The 22648-nt window shown below is 37.8% G+C and overlaps 1 protein-coding gene and 1 long non-coding RNA gene across 5 annotated transcripts; both read left to right on the top strand.

Annotated features, from left to right (window-relative positions):
• Positions 1 to 1173: 1173 nt before the first annotated feature.
• On the top strand, positions 1174 to 7177 carry LOC135653410 (probable alpha-amylase 2). 4 transcript variants are annotated; one of them, XM_065175362.1, is made up of 14 exons: positions 1174 to 1310; positions 1388 to 1582; positions 2164 to 2254; positions 2383 to 2422; positions 2901 to 2938; positions 4037 to 4163; positions 4241 to 4467; positions 4788 to 4933; positions 5024 to 5142; positions 5809 to 5897; positions 6002 to 6124; positions 6277 to 6312; positions 6652 to 6750; positions 6822 to 7177. In XM_065175362.1, the coding sequence occupies exons 3-14, from the start codon at positions 2237 to 2239 to the stop codon at positions 7011 to 7013; spliced, it is 1254 nt and encodes a 417-aa protein (XP_065031434.1). In that variant the 5' UTR covers positions 1174 to 1310; positions 1388 to 1582; positions 2164 to 2236; the 3' UTR covers positions 7014 to 7177. The 4 variants fall into 4 exon arrangements, with proteins under 4 accessions (XP_065031434.1, XP_065031451.1, XP_065031445.1 ...); XM_065175379.1 differs by having other exon boundaries at positions 1222 to 1238; XM_065175373.1 differs by having other exon boundaries at positions 1271 to 1288.
• An 808-nt stretch (positions 7178 to 7985) lies between these two features.
• On the top strand, positions 7986 to 10948 carry LOC135653422 (uncharacterized). The gene is made up of 2 exons (XR_010502413.1): positions 7986 to 8412; positions 8505 to 10948. It is a non-coding gene; the product is annotated as an uncharacterized LOC135653422 (long non-coding RNA).
• The last annotated feature ends 11700 nt before the right edge of the window (positions 10949 to 22648 follow it).

The raw sequence follows: 22648 nt of genomic DNA, 5'->3' as shown, positions 1-22648 counted from the left end.
GATAATGTAAGGAAATATGATTTCTTGTCAAAGCAAACAAACTTTTATTGATAGAGTGATGATTTCAACATGAACTATTAGCAATAATGTATTTTCTATCGACGGGATAATGCTCCATCGAAATCTCGATGTATGATTTTATATCCGTTCTTAAGAGAACATAAAATATATTTGTTTATAATAATAATTTAGGTTTAATGCAAGGAAAGGAAAGACTCACTAATTTTTTCCTTTAGTGCAGCATAGCTTTATCAATGGGTTAATTAAACTTGTGTTCTTTGACCTTTTAAAGTGCTATCTACAGCTCAGGTAGGTAGGTTTGTGAGATCACATATTCTTTTACTGCCATTGACATTTGCCGTTGACATTTGGCAAGAATTACTTTCCAAGTTGGTAAAGAAGCACAAGTGTCCTCCGCGAGTTAAAATCAATTATTAATTATTCTTTTTCTTTATTGTGGATTTGTTCTTCACGCGATAGATTCTTTGACTTATCTTGGATTAAACTTTATTATATACGTCATCTAAAGGATCCATCGCGTATGAAAATATATTCCCTTACCATATGTCAACATGAATCTTTAATTGACTATATAGCATAATAATAATAATAATAATAATAAATAGTAGTCCAATGGAATTGCCGACGGGATTGCCGACGTGCTTTGAAAAGGAGTACAATGGAATCGATGCCGTCGCGACGGTGCATGTAAGCTGTCAGCGGGGGAATGATTTGATCACGCGTAGCCGAGATTGAGCTGTTCAAATGCGGCAGCCGTTTATGAACCATACGACACAAAAGCTACGCGGTGATTAGGGGCCATATGTAACATCCGGTTTGCATCGATGTGGATCCCGCTTTTCTGACCAAAGAAGAGCTCGCGAAGAGTGGATGCTGTCTGGGCCGGTCCTCGAAGTGGTGATGGGTCGACAATTTCTTATGTTATCGTTGTGAAGAAAAGGCCGGAGAGAGGTTGGGGCACAAAGCAGACGGCGACACGAACCGTGTCGCCAGCCATCTGCGCGTGCACGCCTCTTACTCTTCCGCCTTCACTTTGTCGACCCCGCGCGTGGGCCAAGATTCTGACGCACTCGTTGGTCGATTCCCAGCCGTTGGTGCCGAGAAGCGAAGGGAAAGACGATCAGAGCGCGAGGGGCGCACAAAGAACAAACGCCTACCGGGCGTACAGGGAACCCGATAAAGTTCTCCAAGGACGAAGTCGGAAAGAGACGTGGGAGGTTTGTTTATGTAATGGTTTTAGGGAAATAGAAAGGGGAGAAACGATCGCGTACGACGCTCCTCGACATCACGTCTCTCTCTCTCGCTTTTTTTTTTTTCTTTTCATCATATTCGAATTCATTGGCCCTTCTTTCTTGATGGTTCACAGCCGAGCGAGAGGAAAAAGAAAGAGAGATCCCGGAATCGGATCCATTTCACGCATTAAAATCGTTTTCTGCTGTCACGGACAATGATTCCTGAGCTCGAATTCGTCGTCCTTGACGCCTATAAAACGCTCGAGACTAGGCGAGGGAGAGATCACAAAGACGGCACACAGCGAGCCCTTGACTTGAATTGTTCTTAGGTTTGTTTCGCCTCAACAGTCTTTGAGATGATGATGGAGTCGTTGCACCAAAAAGAAGTTCCTTGTTTTGTCTTTTCGTTGGCTAAATCTTTTGCATCTTTAGTTAGCTGTAAGTGCATTATATGGTCGTGGAGGCGATTGCTTGGAAACGTTTAGCTAAAACCCGTGAGACTCTTTGCTTGGTATTGAGAAACGACATGCACTCTTTTAGCCCACAATACTGGAAAGAGTGCCTCAAACTTGAGGATTGTTTACATGGGCTTTTCAAGGTTTAAATGAGCTTATTCTAACCATAATTGTATGTGGTAAAAGTAAGGTTTGCCGTGCTAGGATCGTCATACCTATTATTTGAAATATCTGGCTGCGATATTTGCTATTTCATATTGCAAATTACTTAATGTTGTAAAGCAGAGTTCTGGAAGATGTTTTAGGAAAACTTAAATGCTATAGGAATATGTTGATTTTTGTTGCAATTTTTGATATTGTTCTTCTAATTACTATTCTTCTTTTGCCAATCATTTCACTGTTGAAGTTTTATTCTGAGCTCAATGCATTACATTTATAAATGGCTGTCACTGCAGGGATAGAACCTCTCTGCATCTGCTTAACTGAATCAGAGGTCACAGTTATCTGATAATCATCTAGTTATCAGTTATGGGTTACGTTCGCACGGTATGCACTGACCTTCATCTTTTTTGCACTTACCTTTGAGTCTTTTCTTAGTTTGTGGTCCCTTTGCAATCAATCGTCTGGTCATGCTCCGTTATCGTTTGCATTTGTGACTTATGTGGGATTTGCAGGCGGTTGATGACACACGTCAGGGAAAAGAATGTTCCAACGGTAAGGAAACTTTCTAATATTCTATCACCTTTTGTGACTGCTATATTATTCTCTTTCAATTTTGGTAAATAATAAAGGATCTTTTATTGTTAAATCTGTTAAAGTTATTTAAAAGTTAGACATTTTCTGAAAGACTGTATGATACTCCAAAAAAGCTTATATGTCTATCTCTTGTATTGTAACCTTTTCTGGAATAAATGTAAATGTAACACTAACGACATAAGAAATAAATGATGAATCATCTTAAATAAAAGTACTTCAGATATTCCTGTTATGTGTTGTTATTTACAATATCTTGGAAATGACATATTTCTAATGTATTTTCATACAAATTGCATAAGTGATTGCACATATATATATATATATATATATATATATATATATATTATGGCCTCAAAATGATGTAGCAATAGACTACTGTTTCGGTTTATGTTTGTTACTAAATCCAGTACCTCCCAATTTATATTCTATTGTTCAGGTGGAGCAATACAAAATGGAAGAGAGATCCTCCTTCAGGTGATAGATTTATTTTTTTGTTCTTTTTTCATTTCCATAATGTCTACATTAATACCATGAAGTGTGAGAATCCCTAAGGAAATTTATGTATAGAATTTTAGTTAATTGTTCATGCACCCATTTAAGAATGGGGGAATTGGAATGACTAATTTAAATTACTTGATATAATACCAAATAAAACACAACAAATGAAAAATAAATCTTTTTTGACAGAATTCATTTTCAATTCTTCTAAAGGACATTTAGGTAAGACACAAGCTGCGGTACTTCTTTTATTTGATGGGCATGGAGGAAAAAACTAATGATAGAATGAATATTTTTATTGTACCACCCCGGATCTTCGAGTTGAAGGGAAACAGCATGATGATCATCCTGGATATCCTTGAATAGTAACAATTAATAGCATTCATGAATCTCAGGTGGTCAGTTTCAGAAAATTTTTTAACCACTTTGGTTAGACTCTTGTTCACCAGATAATCTTTATCTGGCATCTTAAATTTGTCTCTATGAAACTTCTTTTATTCATTTTTGCTTATAGCAATCTTCACTAATCTGACACCTAATCCATCTAAAACTACCATGTGATTAGATAGTGCAAGAATTGATAGGTTAGCCTGTCTCCTTGCTGATAAAGTTCAATAGTAACTCGATAGGAAGAGAATTGATAGGTTTGCCTGTCTCTTTGTTGATCAAGTTCAATAGTAACTCAATAGGAAAAACTAAATCATAATGAGGATATCAAAACTTTTAGTAATAACTAAAGTTCCAACTACAAGACATTGAGTTTGCTGGTATAACTGTATACACTTTACATGTATCATCACATACATTTCCAAGGAAAATTTATAATTGTGACTCGTAGTTAAGCTATACCACATCACATTTGTCACTGTAACTTTATAACATGTTGTTTTGTATTGTATCTTAGTTAACTCTTTTATCAAATTTTATTCTTTCCTCAAAAGTGCTTAAGTCATTTGAGGGTCTATTCTGCATTTAACCATTCTTGCAGATGCATGCCATTGCAATTGTTCTTGTTATTTTAAAACTCATGCTGAACTGTTAATGTTTATGCTTAACAAACATCTGTTTTTGCAGGCTTTCAATTGGGAGTCACACAAACATGATTGGTGGCATAATTTAGAGAGGAAAGTTGGTGATATTGCTAAATCTGGTTTCACATCAGCTTGGCTGCCTCCAGCAACCAATTCATTATCTAAAGAAGGTTAGTAAATCAATGGATATTTCTTCATTTGTATTTTCAGCTTATGCTTATGAAATTTCTCCCCCTCATTTTTACAGGGTATTTGCCACAAAACTTGTATTGCCTTGACTCTTCATATGGTTCCCACAATGGATTAATAAGTTTACTTAAAAAAATGCATCAACACAAAGTCAGAGCAATGGCTGATATAGTTATTAACCATCGAGTTGGAACTGCTCGTGGACATGGGGGAGCATACAACCGCTATGATGGAATTCCCATGTCCTGGGATGAACGTGCTATCACATCATGCTCTGGTGGCCTGGTAAGGTTACATCTTGATAGTATATGAAGTTTGTATATTAATAGTTCAAATATGTTAGCCAAGTTAATTCAACTGGAGTCAGTGGTTTTAACAAATATGTTAATTCAACAAATATGTTAGCAATGGCTTGGTGCTTTTAATTCTTCTCATAATTATTATTATTGGTGGTGAAGGACTTGAACTGCCAGTATGACAATATATTCTTCTATGTATCTTCTTACTGATAGTACTTGAATGTATCAACTTGTGTAGCATGCAAAAAGGGTCATATTAAAACCATCGTTTCCAATTTCTTCTTCTTTTATCTGTGTTGCCTCTAGGGTTCGCGAAGCTATGGTGAAAACTTTCATGGAGTTCCCAACATTGATCATAGCCAAGCTTTTGTACGAAAAGACATAATTGGTTGGTTAAAGTGGCTTCGCAAAGATATTGGTTTCCAGGATTTTCGTTTTGATTTTGCAAAAGGGTGAGTGTCCTCTTTGAAGTTATTGTGAACTCTGCTGAGACTTCTCTTTTGCATGTTTCCTAAAGTAATATTCTCTTGTGAACTTCATAGATATGACCCAAAATTTGTAAAAGAATATGTTGAAGAGTCAAAACCTGTATTTTCTGTGGGAGAATATTGGGATAGCTGTAATTATTCTGCCCCTGATTCTCGCTTGGACTACAATCAAGGTATTATCCTTCAAAAATACATTTCATTTTAATGTCACATGAGTAAATTCTTACCTTATATGTTAATGTGCTTCCTTCAATTATATGGTGATCTGATGTTTTATGGTTTTTTTGGTAATATGTATATGAAAACAATCTAAAAGTAGTTCTTGTGCTGTGTGGTCTGTTCTATGTTTGTTTTCAGAATAGTTAGGACTTAGCTTCTGTTAATTGCGCCTAACTTGTAGTGCTAGTTTAGGGAAATCAGTATTTTGAGACACCTAGAATTCTGATATCTTGCTCTTAATGTGGAAAATAACTTCAGCTTGGACTCCTATGGTTGGCATGACATAGTTACTATTGGGCGCTGTTGTGCTTCAAAGTAGTTGTCAATATGAATGAACACCATGGCCACTACATGAAAAATGAATATTTTTGTAAATAATGTCTCGCCCTGGAACTTCCGGAAACTGAATAAGCTTTGTTAAACTATTAATTTATCATATCACTTAAACTAACAGTAACCTTTTCCATGTGTAACTTAAACTAATGTTTACATCTGCAGAAGAGGTACAACCTCCATTTAGATGGTAGGCGTGCCAAAAAGTCTGGTTGTTTTCTGTAGAACATTAATGCTTATAGAATATTATACAATTTTCATATACATTTACCTTGTTAAATGTACAGACAGTCACAGACAAAGGATTATTAACTGGATTGACAAAACCGGACAGGTCTCTGCTGCATTTGATTTCACGACAAAGGGCATCCTACAGGTGCTTTCTGCAAAAAGTTTTCTTTTCTCATGTTATAACAAATCTATCCTTTGGCTTGGCAGCAATATTATGAAAGCTGCTAAAATTTGTTCGATTAAATACAGGAAGCAGTTAAGGGACAACTATGGCGATTGCGTGATTCTCAAGGGAAGCCACCTGGTGTGATTGGGTGGTGGCCTTCACGAGCAGTCACATTTATTGAGAACCATGACACTGGCTCAACTCAGGTATATCAATTTTCATCAGTTGGATGAATTGCTTCTTAATGTACTATCAAATTTATTTCAGATTAAAGCATGCTTGAATTATAAGACTCTGCCACTTCTATTATATCTATCAATTTTAAGTATCTACTAAATGGTGGGATATAATTTTTCAGGGTCATTGGCCTTTCCCATCTGATCATGTTATTGAGGTATGTCTTTGATTTGACACTATACCCATTTATGGCAGAGTAGCGATTTTTTTTTTGGAAACTAACTCCTCTCTTCTAAACATTGTTGTGCTATGATGAAATCTTTGAATCTTAGGTTTTTTTGTATATGCATAGTAGAATACATAAAAATTATGGTCGATAATGATTCTATAAAAAAAAAATATTTTGAATAAAAAAAATAGAGGTAAGTTTGTAACAGTACTTAAAGCCATTCTAAGTAAAGATGTTTCTGTAACTATGGGGCAGAAAGCTTCGTCATTATTTGTCTTCTATGTTTTTGAACTGCAACAGATTTTTAATTCCAAAATTGTTTTATAGGGATATGTTTATATACTCACTCATCCAGGAATACCAACCGTATTCTACGATCACTTTTACGATTGGGGTAACTCTTACCACAATCAAATCATGAAATTGGTATGCTCACCTGCTTATTCTTGGTGAATCATTTTTCTAGACCATTTTTCTTAAATCTTAATAATATGCAGATGAACATTCGTTGCCACCAAGATATCCACAGTCGTTCCAATATCAAGATTTTAGAGGCTCGCTCCGATCTCTATGCTGCAAAAATTGACGACAAAGTCTGCATGAAGATTGGAGATGGGTCTTGGTGTCCGAGTGGTCGGGAATGGACACTTGCTGCTAGTGGAAACAGATACGCAGTTTGGCACAAGTAGTATTGTCATTATATATATATATATATATATATATATATACGAGGGATAAAGAAATAAATCATTTTTCTTCGGTTGTATCTTCTGTTGACTGAAGTCGTCTTACTTTCTGTTTTCTAAATAATCATGAGCAGTTTACTAATGATTTACATATTAAATTTTTGCTTGGTAGTGATATACTAGACTAATTTATCAAAGGTTGAGGGTTCTGATATATTTTTGACGATAATGGTTAGATTAATTGGTAAAGATTTTGATATACTATCTTAAGATCATAGGCTCGAACTTTGTATTTGTCATTTACCCATAAAAAAAATTGTTGATTGGTGGGTCGATCTTGTCCTATAGATTTAAAATTTTCGCAGGTGGTGGCCTCACTATATATATATTTTTAAAAAGCCATATGGCAAGGTTGAATCAGCCTTTATTTTCTGATGGTGATGACGCTCTCACAAGACTGATACCAGCCTCAAGTGCAAAATGGGGTGAGTCACACTCCTTCAAAGGTTCCAGTGTTGGCACCAATCTCTCGATACCCAACACGGTACCTGATTTTTAGTGATGAATCAAGGCTCACCCATCTCGGCGTTGGATGTGGTCTATGGTCAACGGCGGAGCATTCCTAACATTTCCAAACAGATTACACTTAATTTAAATGCGTTGCCGTATTAGTTATATTTGCAAGTTAGTAAAAATTATGTGTACTAAATCATCTTAATCAATCATGATGGAGTGAGTTCACCGCAGGGATCGACGCATCGTCCGCCATACATAAGCAGCATCGGACGGTCGGCGTTGCTGCTTTAAGGCAGCTATATTAGTCGTCGCATCTCTTAAATTGTTGGAGTAGATACGCGCGGTCATAATTAATTGCTCCGAGAACGCGTTCGTTACCCCCCTAATCCCTACACCGCCTCATCCTCTGTAGATCGCCTTGATCCTCGGTGGCTGGTGGCTAGCGGCACAGTGGTACCTTCTCTCACTCCTCTTCATCGCCTCTATTCCGATCGGGCTCCCTTTCTTGCCCCTTCGCGTTCGCTATCTGCTTCGAAACCCCAATCTTTCCGGATTCTCATTCCTTTATTTTCGGTGATTCCAGGCTAGATTCTTTATTTCTAGTTGTTTCTTATGTTCTTCTGTCCTGCGAGAATGTCATTGCTGTTCTTATTGTGGGGCATCGTCAATGCTCTTCTTGTTCGGTTGACTCGGGATTTTGCTTGTTCCGCCTGTTTCGCCGCCTAAGTGTCAAGAACTCTGTTTCCTCATTCGTTACACTATAATTTAGGGTGTCTGTTTAGCTTGCCATGGAGATCATGTTTTCTAATCCATAAATACCTCTTCTTTACATGTATACAAGAATCATCAACAATATTATGCTTCCGAAGACAACTTGCATCTCCGGGTAATAGGGTTATTTTCTTGGCTCCATGCTTTCATCTTGTGTTTTATAGATGACTTTGATCGTCTCGATGAGGCCTTCTTTTCTTTTATCAGGGAGCTTTGGTCGGTTAAATTTTAACTGGATTGGGTCAACAAGTTGACCCGAAACCTCGTATCTCGGGACTAAGAACCGATCAAAGACCGTGTTCTTAACGATTTTGATCAGGGTTTACTGAAAGAGAAGTCTGTTTCAAAGACCGTTCTGCAGTAAAAATCCCTCTTCTTCATTTGTTGTGTTGTCAGATCCGAGTGTTGGTACATTCTGACCACGTGGAAGCATTGCAGTTAAAGGCCACCGCATGTCTCGTCCAAAAGAGACGCAACCTTTTCTTTTGTCGAAGAAAGGGGCGTGAGACTTCAGATCTCGTGGGAGATCAACCAGACGTGCTTACGATGGCCGTGGATACCCATCATGAGATTTGCAGCCTTTATGTCGCCATTTTCGAGACGCCTGTAGTTTACGAGAGTTTAGACCGCATTTATACGAACATCTGCTGGGAGTTACGGTATCACCTTATACTTCTCTTGCATTTTCTCTTTACATCTTTCTCTCTCTAAACTAAATTCTGTATCAAATTATATCCACCGGTAGTCTAGACTTTTCCATTTGATACGTACTTGGGGGCTGAGATATTACGTAGACTTGGCTATAACTCATGCACAATGCTCTCTTCTAAATTTTATTTGAACTACTTATGAGGTTAAATCAAGGAAAAGGGATAAACTTTTTCGAGAGTGGGTTCAGGAATGCTGTACTTTGTCCGATTTCTTATTTTAATGATGTTGGACAAAGTGGCGTGTAATAATGAATCAATTGGTTGGTGAGGTAGAATTGATGTAAATAAAACCCATGGCATGGGTGTGGAACAGAGGAAACATAATGGTAGGGTGGGTGGGGTTGTGGACATCATCAATGATGGTAAATCATAAGACAAATAAGGGAGGAATTCTGCTGCTTGGTGCAGTTCTTCCAACATCTTCTGCTTCCCTTTTCCCTTGTTCCCATGGTAAAAGAAAGTGGGGTATACATTTTAATTTTAATAGCTAGGTAGTTTTATATTTATGTATCTCGTTTATAAGCTTCTTGATGAGAAAAGGTAAAGAAAATTAGGTTGTGGGAGCTGAAAATTGAAAGAGGGAGAAAGAAAGAAACCTTCTAGGGCCGTGAACGATCATCATGTAGAGAGAAAAAGTTGCCTTTTTGCCTACCAAGATAAGCTTTTAATATCGAAGCTCAAAAAGAGGGTAAGAGCATCACAGCGAGTTCTTTAATTCTGACAAAGAAATTGACTTCGTCGAAAGATAGATCAGAGGATGGAATGCGAGTGGCCATCGCTAATACTTGTGCTATGCATTAAATATCAATTGTCCATATACTCAGAAGTCTTTGCTTTTAGTCTTTCTCCATGGCACAGACTGCACTAGCTCTTCGAGTAGTACTTTTGCTGGTCCTGGGTTTGTGCCTGTTGCACAGACCACATTTTATTTGTAGTTACAGCTCTCTGACAAATTTAATCTGTCCGCCAATTAGCAGCTGAGACTGGGCCTAAGAGGCGGAAGCCACACCTGCACCTACATTGTCATTCAAGTGGTTGTAACAAGTGTTCTTTAATCTACTCTAATTCCTCCAAGTGGTCATTGAACCTACGTGACACCACAGAAAATGTTGAAGAACAAGACATGGCCTTTGTTCCTGTTTAAGCGAGCGAGAGTTGGCGCTACAACCGAGGGAAGAAGACAGATTTGTAGGTGCGGAAGGCCGGAAAGGTTTGTGCTTAAACACTTTCCTTTTAGATAGGATGATTTGAGATGAAAGAATTGTGGGACACGATTGAAACTTTACTTCTCCACTTTGTCTCTCAAGGACAATCCCTGCCTCACCCTCATTAGTCCTCTCTTTTCCTCACCCACTCCCTCTCTTATATGGAACACAGAATATCTCCCTCGTTTGTTCAGAAGGATCATAAGTTTGGAGGCACTTGTAGCTCATTTATTCTGCAGTTGTTGTCATGTGGGTTTATCAAAGTGTTGCTTGCAGAGTTTATTGGCATTCTGTCCATCTCCAAGTCATCCATCTCTCCTGAACATGGAGAAGCTTATAGATGGAGGTGGGCATCCTGCCAACAGATCTCTGCTGGCTTCTCTTTGTGAAACCCTTGTGACAGACCGGCCTCGATTTCTAGTAGCCCGGGGATTCATTCTCTCATAAAATAGAGAAAACAGGCACTTACTTATATGTTGAGAATATGAGAAAAAGGTAAAACATGCAGCTCCTTTTTTGTTTATTCTTTTGATAGGACATATGCAGCACTCGTACAACTTATGTATTATATGGGCTTCGTGGTGTCACCTCCTACGATTCTTTTGTTATCTTGAGTTCTTTTCTTCTTGGCTGCTATCATACGTTATTATTACCTGTTGAAATTACGGAGATCATTTTCCTTTTTCTTTACTTTCTGATACTGATTTCAATAAGAAGTATGGAATCCTTATCCTTCGCTTGTGTTTGTTTGCTTCATTTCCTTTAATGTTGCTTGCTTTTAACTGGCATTCTTGTGCTAATTTTCATGATATGCCCAGATCGCTGATCTGATGTTAATTGAAGGCCGAATTATGGATGGAAAGAAGATATTGCTGAAAAATATTATATGTTAACCTTCTTGATGACAAAAGTGTTCTTTTTTGTTCATCATATTACTTCCCCCGACGACAGATCTTGTAGAAGGATATCTTGGATGTGGCTTTCTAGACCCTATATGTCTTTTTCTTTCCTAGAAAATTTTATTCTTTTTGCTCTCTGTCCACTTTACTCTTTGTTATTTTCTTTCTTATTTTTTGTTCTTTTTACTGAAATAAAAGACACCCTTTGTTCTTTTATCTTTCTTGAACCATCATTTGCCGAGAATGAAACTAAAACTTATCTCAGGAGCGAGAGAGGCACTTCTTTTCATAAATTTAGGCCCTATATGAACAATATACATAAGATACTTTTTTGGATCTATAACAAAATATTACTTAAAAAAATTCAATTGTAAAAAATTTTGTGTCTTTAGTTAGTCCGGGTGATGAATGCCTTTAATTTGTGCTCAAATACAACAAAGATAATCCAGTCTCTTTTGTCATACATTGTATGTGTAAGGCTTTGTTTTTGTTCTTATTTAATTTTTTTGTTTCAAAAGCAATTTGCATTTTAGATTTGATAGCATGTTTAGATTCCATGAGGAAGAAGTTATTTGCCTTTGAAACAGGGAGAATGGATTTAATGAAAGTTGAAGAATATGTGTCAGAAATTTATCAGATTAGGAGCAATTGAGGGTGAAGTATTCATCCATTAAAATTGTGAATCTTAGGAATAATAAATGCAAAATTTCTAATTGAGAATTTCAAAGAATCCGATTTCATATGATTTGAACAAGCAGAATCGAATGCATGAGATTAGAACCTGGTTGACTATGGCTTCAGCCAAAAGTGTTGTGCTAATGGAGAAAGATTCGGTAGTCGCAGCTGTAGTGGGTTTTTTCAGCAACTTTATGATATTCTTGATTTGTATGGCCAATCTTATGACAATATATGCAAATTGACTTTTTCAACTTTTCATTGAAATTACTCATAGCCACGGTTGAGGTAGAGGGTAAAGAACTCCTTAAGAGGGGTTCTGGGACTCTTACAACAAGGAGATGCACTACAACCACCATGATGATCTCATCAGTGATTGACCATTGTCGTACGTGATCCACTCCTTGAGGAGGTATCGTGTACAAGTGTTTGCCATGCTTGATTGAGGGGATCCATTTGATTGGGCAAAGGAGATCTGAAAGAGGGGCTTGATTTGATCTCAATTGGTGATGCGTAGAGAAGGTGGAAGCATACTTGAGAGAGAGAATAATCTATCATCCTTCTTGCAGTGTTGCAAGCTGAGTCAACATGGTGGATGATGTGGCTACGATGAAATCAATGAAGTAGGGAGCTTGCTTATTGTTGGTAGTGGTGAACAAAGTGGTGACCACGATGATTCAATGAAGCGGGGAAGGAAGCAACAACTTGCTTGTTGTCGACAACGATGAACAAAGAGGAGAGTCGTTGTTGGAGGGGAGTCACCGTCAATCGTTGGTGAGTCACCAAGGATAGGGAAGCAAGGAGTCACCGATCATTGGTGAGTCACGTCGAGGCAGGGAAGAAGGGATGCAGATGGTTGATGATGAGATTTTCGAGATGAATCAAGTACTGTCGGAGGTATGTCAGTGAACAAGGAAAGGTTGGAGTGAGGAAATCATCGTCATTGTTGTTCAAGATGAAAGGATACTATATTAGAATGAAAAAGAAGAAATTTTATTTTATTGATTGCATATTCTTTGTACAGCGTATCCTTATTTATTTATAAGGTGAAATATAATCAAATCAATCTTATAAATTGATGGCATTGTCAAATTTCTTTTGTACGATAAGAATTAGGAAAATATATGAGGATCATATCGAGGGATATGAGATCCTTTTTAATAGTAATTTTTTACAAAGTAATATATGTTAGAGAAAAAGAAATTACTTGATATAGATCATTTAGAGTGAAAATAATTTAGTTATGTTATCTCTATTTCTAGCTAAACTTTTTAGTTTTTAGAATATTTCGACTAATTATCCTGAAACTAATGAGTTAGTTACTATTGTTTGGCATAGTGATCCTCTCAATAATTTTCACCGTAACTTATTTAAAGTCAAATCCTTATTCTCTAATTGGAATAAACATTGGGTAGGTTTACTCGAGCATAGATTAGAATTTTAATTGGGATATTATTACCCCTTCCAAAGTTTTTAATTGGTTTTTTCATCATAATTTTATTTATCTCAATTGGACTAAAATTTTCTTGACTTTTATACTGAAAACTAAGATGTCCAACACAAAACAAACATATAGTGTGAAGCAATGACCATCAAAGGAGAACTGTGGTTTGCTTCAAACCAAGGATTCACTCAATATTGTGGATCATTATTTAAGATATCAAACTACTTCTTCAACAAACTTACTTCTTACATCTTCTTACACTGTTATGGAGAACATAAGTAAATAGCTAATTGGGCTGTTAAAAGTATCCTCCCGAGTTGTCCTTATATCTATCCAAAGATCTTAATAGGTCTCTCATCACTGTAGAATTTTTAAGTCACTAATCAAAGTTTTCTCTTTTGTAAAAAAAAAAAAATATTAATAACTCATCAGACTAATAAATACATCTCATATGATAATTAGGACCAATTATCAAATAAAAATGAATAGAATCTAGAAAATAAATTCATTCTTAAGACATGAAACCATCCTGGGGATCCCGTCGCAGGCTTAGGGTTTTATGAGCCTACTCTGCGGGCGCCCTCCTCCTCCTCCTCCTCCTCCTCCTCGAGCGACGGTGACGGAGAGGAGTCATTTCGGACTCGAGCAATGGGGGGCTCCGCAGAAGGCAGGAATCCTTCTGAGGGGTTGAGATGTCTGGGATTCTGATGTTTCTGCTCTCTCCGCTCCGTTTGGCGTCGAATGATACTAGTATCTTTCTGCTATCTCTTTGCTTTCTCAAGATTTGTTTAAGATCATGTCTTGTTAGGTTTTGGAGGCGGCTTCTTTAGATCGTTGGAAGGGTGGGGTTTTGTGAAGCGGCAGGATCTAGTTCATTCTCGGCTTCTGGTTGGGAGTACTTGGGAAAGTGGGGAATGTGGTCTCATGCCTAGCCAAACTTGGCCTTTTCTGGTCTTAGTTGATTGAAATGAGTTGTGATTTCACGTCATGAAATCTTGAGCTCAATTAAGTGTTAATTCGAGTGGTTTCTTGGAATTCTGCTAATGCTTTTATCGTTTGAGGATATATCATCGTTATTTCTTTGTACCAAAGTGGCAATTCTTTCGGTAAAATATTGAGATGGTCTACGCTTCCCTAAGTTTATGTTTCTCACGAACAACCTCCTACAGGAGTGGTTTTCATTCTTTGGCATAGAAGATGTCTTTAACGAGCTTGATATCAAATTTGAAGGTGATTGGCCTTCGTCTATTATAGGAAGGCCTCTAGTGAATGTCGGTGACATCGTCGGAGGAGGAAGCCGATAGTGGATATAGGTCACGTTGACCGAACCAATATAAAATCTCGATTTGCATTTTCTTTGTGCACTTTACTTTAACTGCAAGCTTCCTTCTTATTACTTTCAAAGTTAAGCATTTCCAAAATCGATTTTATCATACGAAACGAAATTTCTTAAACCGACGTTTTTACTACTGCACTAATTCACCTCCCCTCTTAGTGCGCTCTTGATCCTAACAATTGGTATCAGAGTCACAGTTTTCTATTTTGGTTTAACACCCATATAGAAATAACTCCTTTCGGCTTTCAAGAGGGTCACTCTCTCATTCATTCTCCCTTTTTCAAAGGGATGGACTACACTTATTGAAAAACTCGAATGAGAGTTTTCTTGCTTTCTTTGGATTTGAATTTATGACACATTGTCGAATCCGGCTTTAAAAGGTTTTCTCTTCCAATGAAAGATTGGAATGATTTGGAGAAAGAAGACTTTTTCTTTAAATGCTAGAGCTATGAATGCTCTATTTTGCGTCTTAAATAAAATGGAGTTTAATCGAGTTTCTTTGTGCGAAACGGCTTTCGATATTTGGCGCACTCTTGAAATCACACACGAAGGCACAAGTAGTGTAAAAGATCCTAAAGTAAATTTTTTGATGCACGATTTTGAGATGTTTTGTATGAAACCATGCGAAACCATTATTGACATGTATACTCGTTTTACGGATACCATCAATGGTTTAAAAGCACTCGATAGAAGTTTTTCGGATTTTGAACTTATAAACAAGATTTTGTGTTCTCTTTCTAAAGATTGGAATTCAAAAGTAACTACGATATAATAGGTTAAAGATCTAAACAACCTATCACTTGAAGAACTAATTGGTTCATTGATAACATATGAAATAGTGCACAATACACATGATGAACATGATGAACAAAACCGCCTTCCAAAGAACAGGAAGGATTTGAGACATAGAACAATTGAAGATCTCTCGAGCATAAACTCAAGTGATGGTGAACTTGAACTCACTAAGAAATTTAAAAAATTAATGAAATAAAAATTTAAGAACAAAAAGAACGGAACTACTTGTTTTAAACGCAAGAAGAAGAACACAAATTGGGATGAATCGAGCTCCTCCGAAGACGAGGAGAAAATCAAGAAAGACGAGGTGACAAACTACACCTTAACCGCTTTCAATAATGGGGTAATCGAAACCCTCTTAATTTACTTTGAAATTACTTGATGCTTTTCACGATGCATTTTCTTTTTTATTTAGTTTGGAAAAATTATTTTTTAAAAAATTGCATAATGTAATGAAAATACAAAAAAAATAGGAATCATGCTATTTTTTTATGATGATCATGAAAATTATATGAAAATATAATAAAATATTAATCTAATGCTTGCACACCAAATATAATTAATTTTATGTATGTGCTTGAGAAGCAATAATATATATCTTAATGATTTTCATATTATCTTCCGATTTTAAAAATGATGCATGACTTTTATATGGAAACTAAGCATGAAAAGTTAGATTCACCAAAAGAAAGAAAAATGCATGACTATAATGAACTTCATTGAAAATGCTTTAAGTTTGATGAAATAATGTAATAAGATATAATGATCATGCTTAATGAGTTTAACTTTTGAAATGATGCATGATGATTTTTGAGATTTATGGATTATCGATTTTTATCGTAATGAAAGTTGCTTTTTCGGTTTTAAAATTGATGCATATTTTATTTGGCATAAATGAAAAGAGAATGTTTCTATAAAATAAATCACATGAATTTAAACAACTAAAAAGAGAAAAGCATTGTTCTTAAATATTCTTTTTCTTTATCTTATTGATTTTTATGAATCTCTTGAAATTGATTTTGATGGTTTGAATTTAATGGGTTTTATCAAAATCACGATCTTGATTTCTCGAAATTTATAACTTGAAATCTTTAATGAGTCAAGATTTTTTACTCTTTATTCTCTTGCATTTTGAGAAAATTTTCAATATGAATCATAAGAATTCTTATGCATGAATTGAAATTTTTTTCTCCTACGTTTCCTTTTACGATTTACTAAAGAGAATATCCTTTTCAAAATTCATGACTTAAAATTTATTTGAATATCTTTTATTATTTGATCTCCTAAGATCTCTTTTTGAATATTTAAAGAGGAGCATTTTTTAGATGAATCATGATTTTAATGATTGAAGATTTGATATGCATGAATTGACATCTAGCTCTCCTACTATTCTTTTTGCCATTCACTAAAAAGAAGACTAATTCTAATAATCCATGATATGCTATTTGACATCTTTTAAGGTTTATGATTTGAATTTTATTATTTAAATTCCTTGTATTCATGAAGTAATTTCTCATCACCAAGTTCTTCTTGATATTCTTCAAGTGATGATATGAATGCATGAAACACTTATGATAATGATGCATGCAATGATGAAATATTCATGAAAAAATAATTGTTTTGACATTCATGACATATTTTCATCTATGCTATTTACCTTTGTCATAACTTGAAAATTGATGTAAAGGGTCTCCCCTTCTTTTTGCCAATGACAAAGGGGGAGAAAGAGTTGCTAATATGCACATCTCAAAGGTAAAAGATGCTAGCTCGCACAATTCAAGAAGAAAGCAAAAAATTACACTTCTCAAAAGAGAAGAATGAACTTGCTTCTTGAACATCTCAAATTGTTAGCTTCAATGTTGTAAAACAATGTAACATTTTGTTAGCTTGCGTTTTTGTAAAGAAAGCAAAAATAATGACACTTCTCAAAGGAGAAGAAAGAGCTTGCTATCTTGAACATCACTAGCTTGCCTATCTTGAGAAGCAAAGAGTTGTTATCTCAAAAGAAGCAAAATTGCTATCCTGCACATAGCAAAGAAAATAAATTTGCAAACTTACACAATTCTAAATTATTGCATATGTTGCAAAACTTGCTTTCTTTTTCAAATACTTGCTAGCTTGAACATTGCAAAACAAACATGCTGAACTTACGTATCTAGCAAAATTTATAAACTTGTAAAACTTAAAACTTTTGCTAGCTTGCATGATTATAAAATTGGAGATTTATGATGCAATGTATTGAACTTATTCCAAACATATGAATAGTTAGAACTACTCCTTTTTGTTGATATCAAAGGGGGAGAAGTATATTGATGTCATGAATGATTTGATCGTGATATGTTTGCTTGGATTTTTGAATCCAAGAGTCTCTATCAATACGATATATTGATAGGGGGAGTTTGGTTAAACTCCGGGAGTTAAGGTTAACTCCGTCGTCGGTTAGTTGTCATCGTCAAAAAGGGAGAGATTGTTGAATCTTGGATTTTGATGATGAAACCAATCGATAAGTGTTTATGTTTTAATCTGCGTTTTGAGTGACGCAGGATGCTTCGATCAGGATGAGACAATTAAAGCAGGAAAAATCATGTTGGGCTGGAGGAACATGTCAGAAGATTGGACGTCGGGCCGGTGGATCGGTCGACGTATCGATAGAAGGCTTCGGGCCATGGATTCGGGCATCGGGCCAAGAAGAGCGGACATTGCGCCAAGGATATCGGAGTTGCAGAGTCAACTGGCCGATTGGGCAATAGGCTGCAGGAGAGGACGATGCGTCGAAGAATCGGACGAAGCGTCGAGAGACCAATGACATGCCAGACAACTTGATTAATGCTTAGTATTAATTGTCTAGATCGAAGTTTGTTTTACATGTGTAGGATTAACTACGATAGTAAGGCATGAAGCAAAATAAAGTCTCGGAGTCAAGGACACGATCACGTTGGGAGTTCGAGAGTTCGTCGGAAGTCCGGACGTTCGTCGGAAGTTCTGGAGAAATCAGCCGAGAAGTCTTGGAGCTTGCCAGAGAAGCTCGTCGGAACTCACCAAGAAGATCATCATGAAATCCATGAGTTTGTCGGTGTTGGGAAATCATGGGGGCGACATCATATGCGCAGCGGAAGAACAAGAAAACAAAATCCTCGATTCCCAAAAAGATGTTCGTCGTCGTGCGAAGATTGGTGCGCAAAAAATCCGCAAAACACAAAACTGCGTATAGAGATTGTGTTACCTAGGGAGATCGTATATCCCTGTTTTCTTGCAGATCCTTAGGAGAGGGTGAAGGAGGTCAAGCGTCCTCCTCTCTAGCGGTGATCCACACAGCAGGGTTGCGACGACGCTCCTCAAAACTCCAGGCCTACTCTGAGGTGGAGAGGGAGAGGAGAATAGGAAAGGCAAGCAAAGACTCTAGCCTATGAGGCCGTGAATCCCTCCTATTTATAGAGATCCCGTGTCAAACCCTAATGGGTCCTTCCCTAGTGGGTATTGGATCTGCATCCAATAAGACAAGGGCTCCGTCGGATATCTCATATCCGAACCTCTACTCATCGCAATGCCTACCATATGTGTGTGACCCTCTAGGCCCAATATCGAGCTGGTCGTGAGTCATACCTGTCAGAACTCCTTCTAACTTAGTGAATTATTATCTCTGTAATAATTCACTCGACTCATCGACTACGAACGTACTAGGCCACTACGCCGTAGTCCCCAGACGATACAGGGGAATCCAATCCATTGGACCTATCTGTCCTCAGTTACCGTGTACCTATAATCCCTCATCCATCTAATATCCCAGAGACCGTATATCGAGCATGGTGCTGTCAGACCCATACGGTTTCTACTCGAGTCTCGCTCTAATCGGATTCTCCCGGAGAACTCTTTCTCTCTCAACCCGAATGACCCTGGCTAGGGATTTGTCTGAGCAAGAACACATGGGATATTCCTCTCATGACGCCGAGAGTGGATGATCCTCTGTCGACACTCAATAGCCCTCATAAGGTCGACTACCACTCCCAATGACCAGCTGTACTAGATCTGGGAACAGCCAAACCTATTAGTCTGGTATCAAAGAGTGGAGCACTCATACAGGACATCCTTGGTGTCTCAAGTCTAAGGACCAGATACACCACTAGGACTACGGAATCGCTGTCTGACAATAAGGCATCATCAACCATCCAGCATTCCGTAAGCGGATCAATCAGTGAACTCATTCTCCAATGAGCACCTGTACTGTATCCCGATTGTCCCTACACGAGCAGCTATGAGACCAGCTGCATCCATCATATGGACGGGTATACAGCACACCAGTCTATCCGGTTATCACGATGTCCCTCTCGTGTAACCTATGACCGGAATTATTTAGGATATGTGTTTAAAGGTGAATCGATCTCATTATCGTGATCTCATCACGATCCGATTCCCATTGCACAAATCCAAGGACATCACAATATATATATGCATTTATGCAATAGTTATAAAGTGATATACGCCAAAATATAATAAGCAAAAAGATTCTGTATCAAGTCACACGTGCCATCACTCACGTGATTGGCTTGTTGGGCACCTATGACTAGCAATCTCCCACTTGACCTAAAGCCAATCACCTATGTGTCTAATCCCCATCAGACTCCTGTGACGCTCAAAGACAATCTGAGACAACGGCTTTGTCAGTGGATCTGCAATGTTATCTTCGGATGGAACTCTTTCCACTGCTACATCTCCTCGGGTTACGATCTCTCTTATAAGCTGGAACCTCCTCAGAACACTTCTGATGAGACCCGGGTTCCCTTATTTGAGTAATCACCCCATAGTTGTCGCAATATTAGGAAGTCGACTTGTCGCTATCTGTATCGACTCCCAAATCTATGATGAACTTCTTCACCCAGACTCCCTCCTTTGCTGCATCCGATGCAGCAATGTACTCCGCCTCTGTGGTCGAGTCAGTAGTGGTATCTTGCTTGGAACTCTTCCAGCACACTGCTCCTCCATTCAAGGTGTACACATACCCTGAATTCGACTTGCTATCATCGACATCAGACTGAAAACTTGAGTCAGTGAAGCCTTCAACCTTAAGGCTATTACCTCCATATACTAGTAAAAGATCCTTAGTCCTTCTCAAGTACTTAAAGATATACTTTACTGCTTTCCAGTGCTCCAAGCCTGGATCCGCTTGATACCTGCTCGTGACACTCAGAGCATGCGCTATATCAGGCCTAGTACATAGCATGGCATACATGATAGACCCTATTGCTGAGGCATAAGGTATCATATCATGTTCGCACTTTCTTATGGAGTCTTTGGAGACATACTCGTAGAAAGCGATATCCCATGTCTCATCGGTATGAGACCTCTCTTGGAATTTTCCATGCCAAACCTTTTGACAATGGTTTCTATGTACCTGGACTGGGACAAGCCAAGCATCCTTTTGGATCTATCTCTATAGATTCTAATCCCCAAGATATAGGATGCTTCCCCTAAGTCCTTCATGAAGAAGTGTCTAGATAACCAAGCCTTTACTGTGGATAGCATTCCTACGTCATTCCCAATGATGAGGATGTCATCCACATATAACACCAAAAAGGTGATAGCGCTCCCACTTACCTTTCTGTATACACAAGGCTCATCTTCGTTCTTAACGAAGTCATAAGATTTGATTGCCTCATCAAATCTTATGTTCCAACTTCGGGAAGCTTGCTTTAGTCCATAAATGGATCTAAGCAACCTACACACCTTATCTGGGCAGTTTTTGGACACAAATCCCTCAGGTTGCATCATATACACCTCCTCCTCGAGGTTCCCGTTGAGGAATGCGGTTTTCACATCCATCTGCCAGATCTCATAATCATAGTGTGCTGCAATAGCCAATAGAATTCTGATGGATTTTAGCATTGCTATGGGTGAGAAAGTTTCATCGTAGTCAACACCTTGCCTTTGACGATACCCCTTAGCCATTAGCCTTGCTTTATAGGTCTCTACCTTTCCATCTACTCCGATCTTTTTCTTAAAGATCCACTTGCAACCGATGGGTACAATACCTTCGGGCGCATCAACTAGGTTCCAAACCTTATTGGAGTACATAGAATCCATCTCAGAATTCATGGCTTCTTGCCACTTCCCGGAGTCTATACTCATAATAGCCTCCTCGTAGGTCTGAGGATCAATATCCTCTACATCCTCTGCTCTAATATGTCCCACATATCTTTCAGGAGGATGAGATACTCTATCAGACCTACGTAAAGTTGAAACTTGTGTATTAGGTACCTGAACAGACTCGGGCTGTAGAGTGGTGCTTGAGCTTGGTTCTCTAACTTCGCTCAACTCTATCATTCTCCCACTGTCTCCGCCAAAAATGTGTTCCTTCTCAAGGAACACTGCTCTCTTAGCTACAAAGACCTTTTGGTCCTCGAGATGATAGAAATAATACCCACAAGTTTCCTTGGGGTATCCCACAAATATGCATCGCTCTGTCCTTGATTCTAACTTATCGGGGTTGTGTCTTTTAACGTGGGCCGGGCAGCCCCAAATCTTAACAACCTTAAGATCAGGCTTCTTCCCTTTCCATATCTCATATGGTGTAGACACTACCGACTTAGTTGGAACTCTGTTCAGAAGATAAGCTGCGGTCTCTAGGGCATATCCCTAGAATGAGATGGGTAGGTTAGCGAAACTCATCATGGACCGTACCATATCTAATAGCGTACGATTCCTCCTTCCAAAGACACCATTGAGCTGAGGTGTATAAGGAGGTGTCCATTGGGATAATATCCCATGGTCCTTGAGGAACTGAGTAAACTCTGTACTTAAGTACTCACATCCTCGATCTGATCGAAGAGTTTTGATACTCTTTCCAGTCTGGTTCTCCACCTCATTCTTATACTTTCTGAATTTCTCAAAGGCCTCGGACTTGTACTTCATTAAGTACACATATCCATACCTTGAGAAATCATCAGTAAATGTAATGAAGTAGGAGTAACCTCCAATGACATGAGTTGACATGGGTCCACATACATCACTATGTATGAGTTCCAACAACTCAGTGGCTCTCTCTCTAGTTCCACTAAATGGAGAGTTGGTCAATTTTCCACGAATGCAAGGCTCACAAGTTGCATAAGACATATAGTCGAATAGATCTAGATATCCATCATTTAGCAACTTTTGAATCCTTCTTTCATGGATGTGACCTAGCCTACAATGCCACAGGTATGCATTGTTCAACTCATCTCGTTTCCTTTTTGACACATTTACATTCATGATATGTGGAGTGGTGTCTAACATAAATAAACCATTATACAATGT

Source organism: Musa acuminata, chromosome BXJ1-4 (assembly GCF_036884655.1).
Source record: "Musa acuminata AAA Group cultivar baxijiao chromosome BXJ1-4, Cavendish_Baxijiao_AAA, whole genome shotgun sequence".
Lineage (NCBI taxonomy): Eukaryota > Viridiplantae > Streptophyta > Magnoliopsida > Zingiberales > Musaceae > Musa > Musa acuminata.
This window is presented reverse-complemented; position numbering and strand designations above follow the sequence as displayed.

What these genes read in the sequence shown, in the direction of transcription:
- LOC135653410 (XM_065175362.1), top strand. An exon ending in CGTTTTGATTTTGCAAAAGG is followed by an intron (nt 4,934 to 5,023) that starts GTGAGTGTCCTC and finishes TGAACTTCATAG; the next exon opens with ATATGACCCAAAATTTGTAA. An exon ending in ATGACACTGGCTCAACTCAG is followed by an intron (nt 6,125 to 6,276) that starts GTATATCAATTT and finishes ATAATTTTTCAG; the next exon opens with GGTCATTGGCCTTTCCCATC.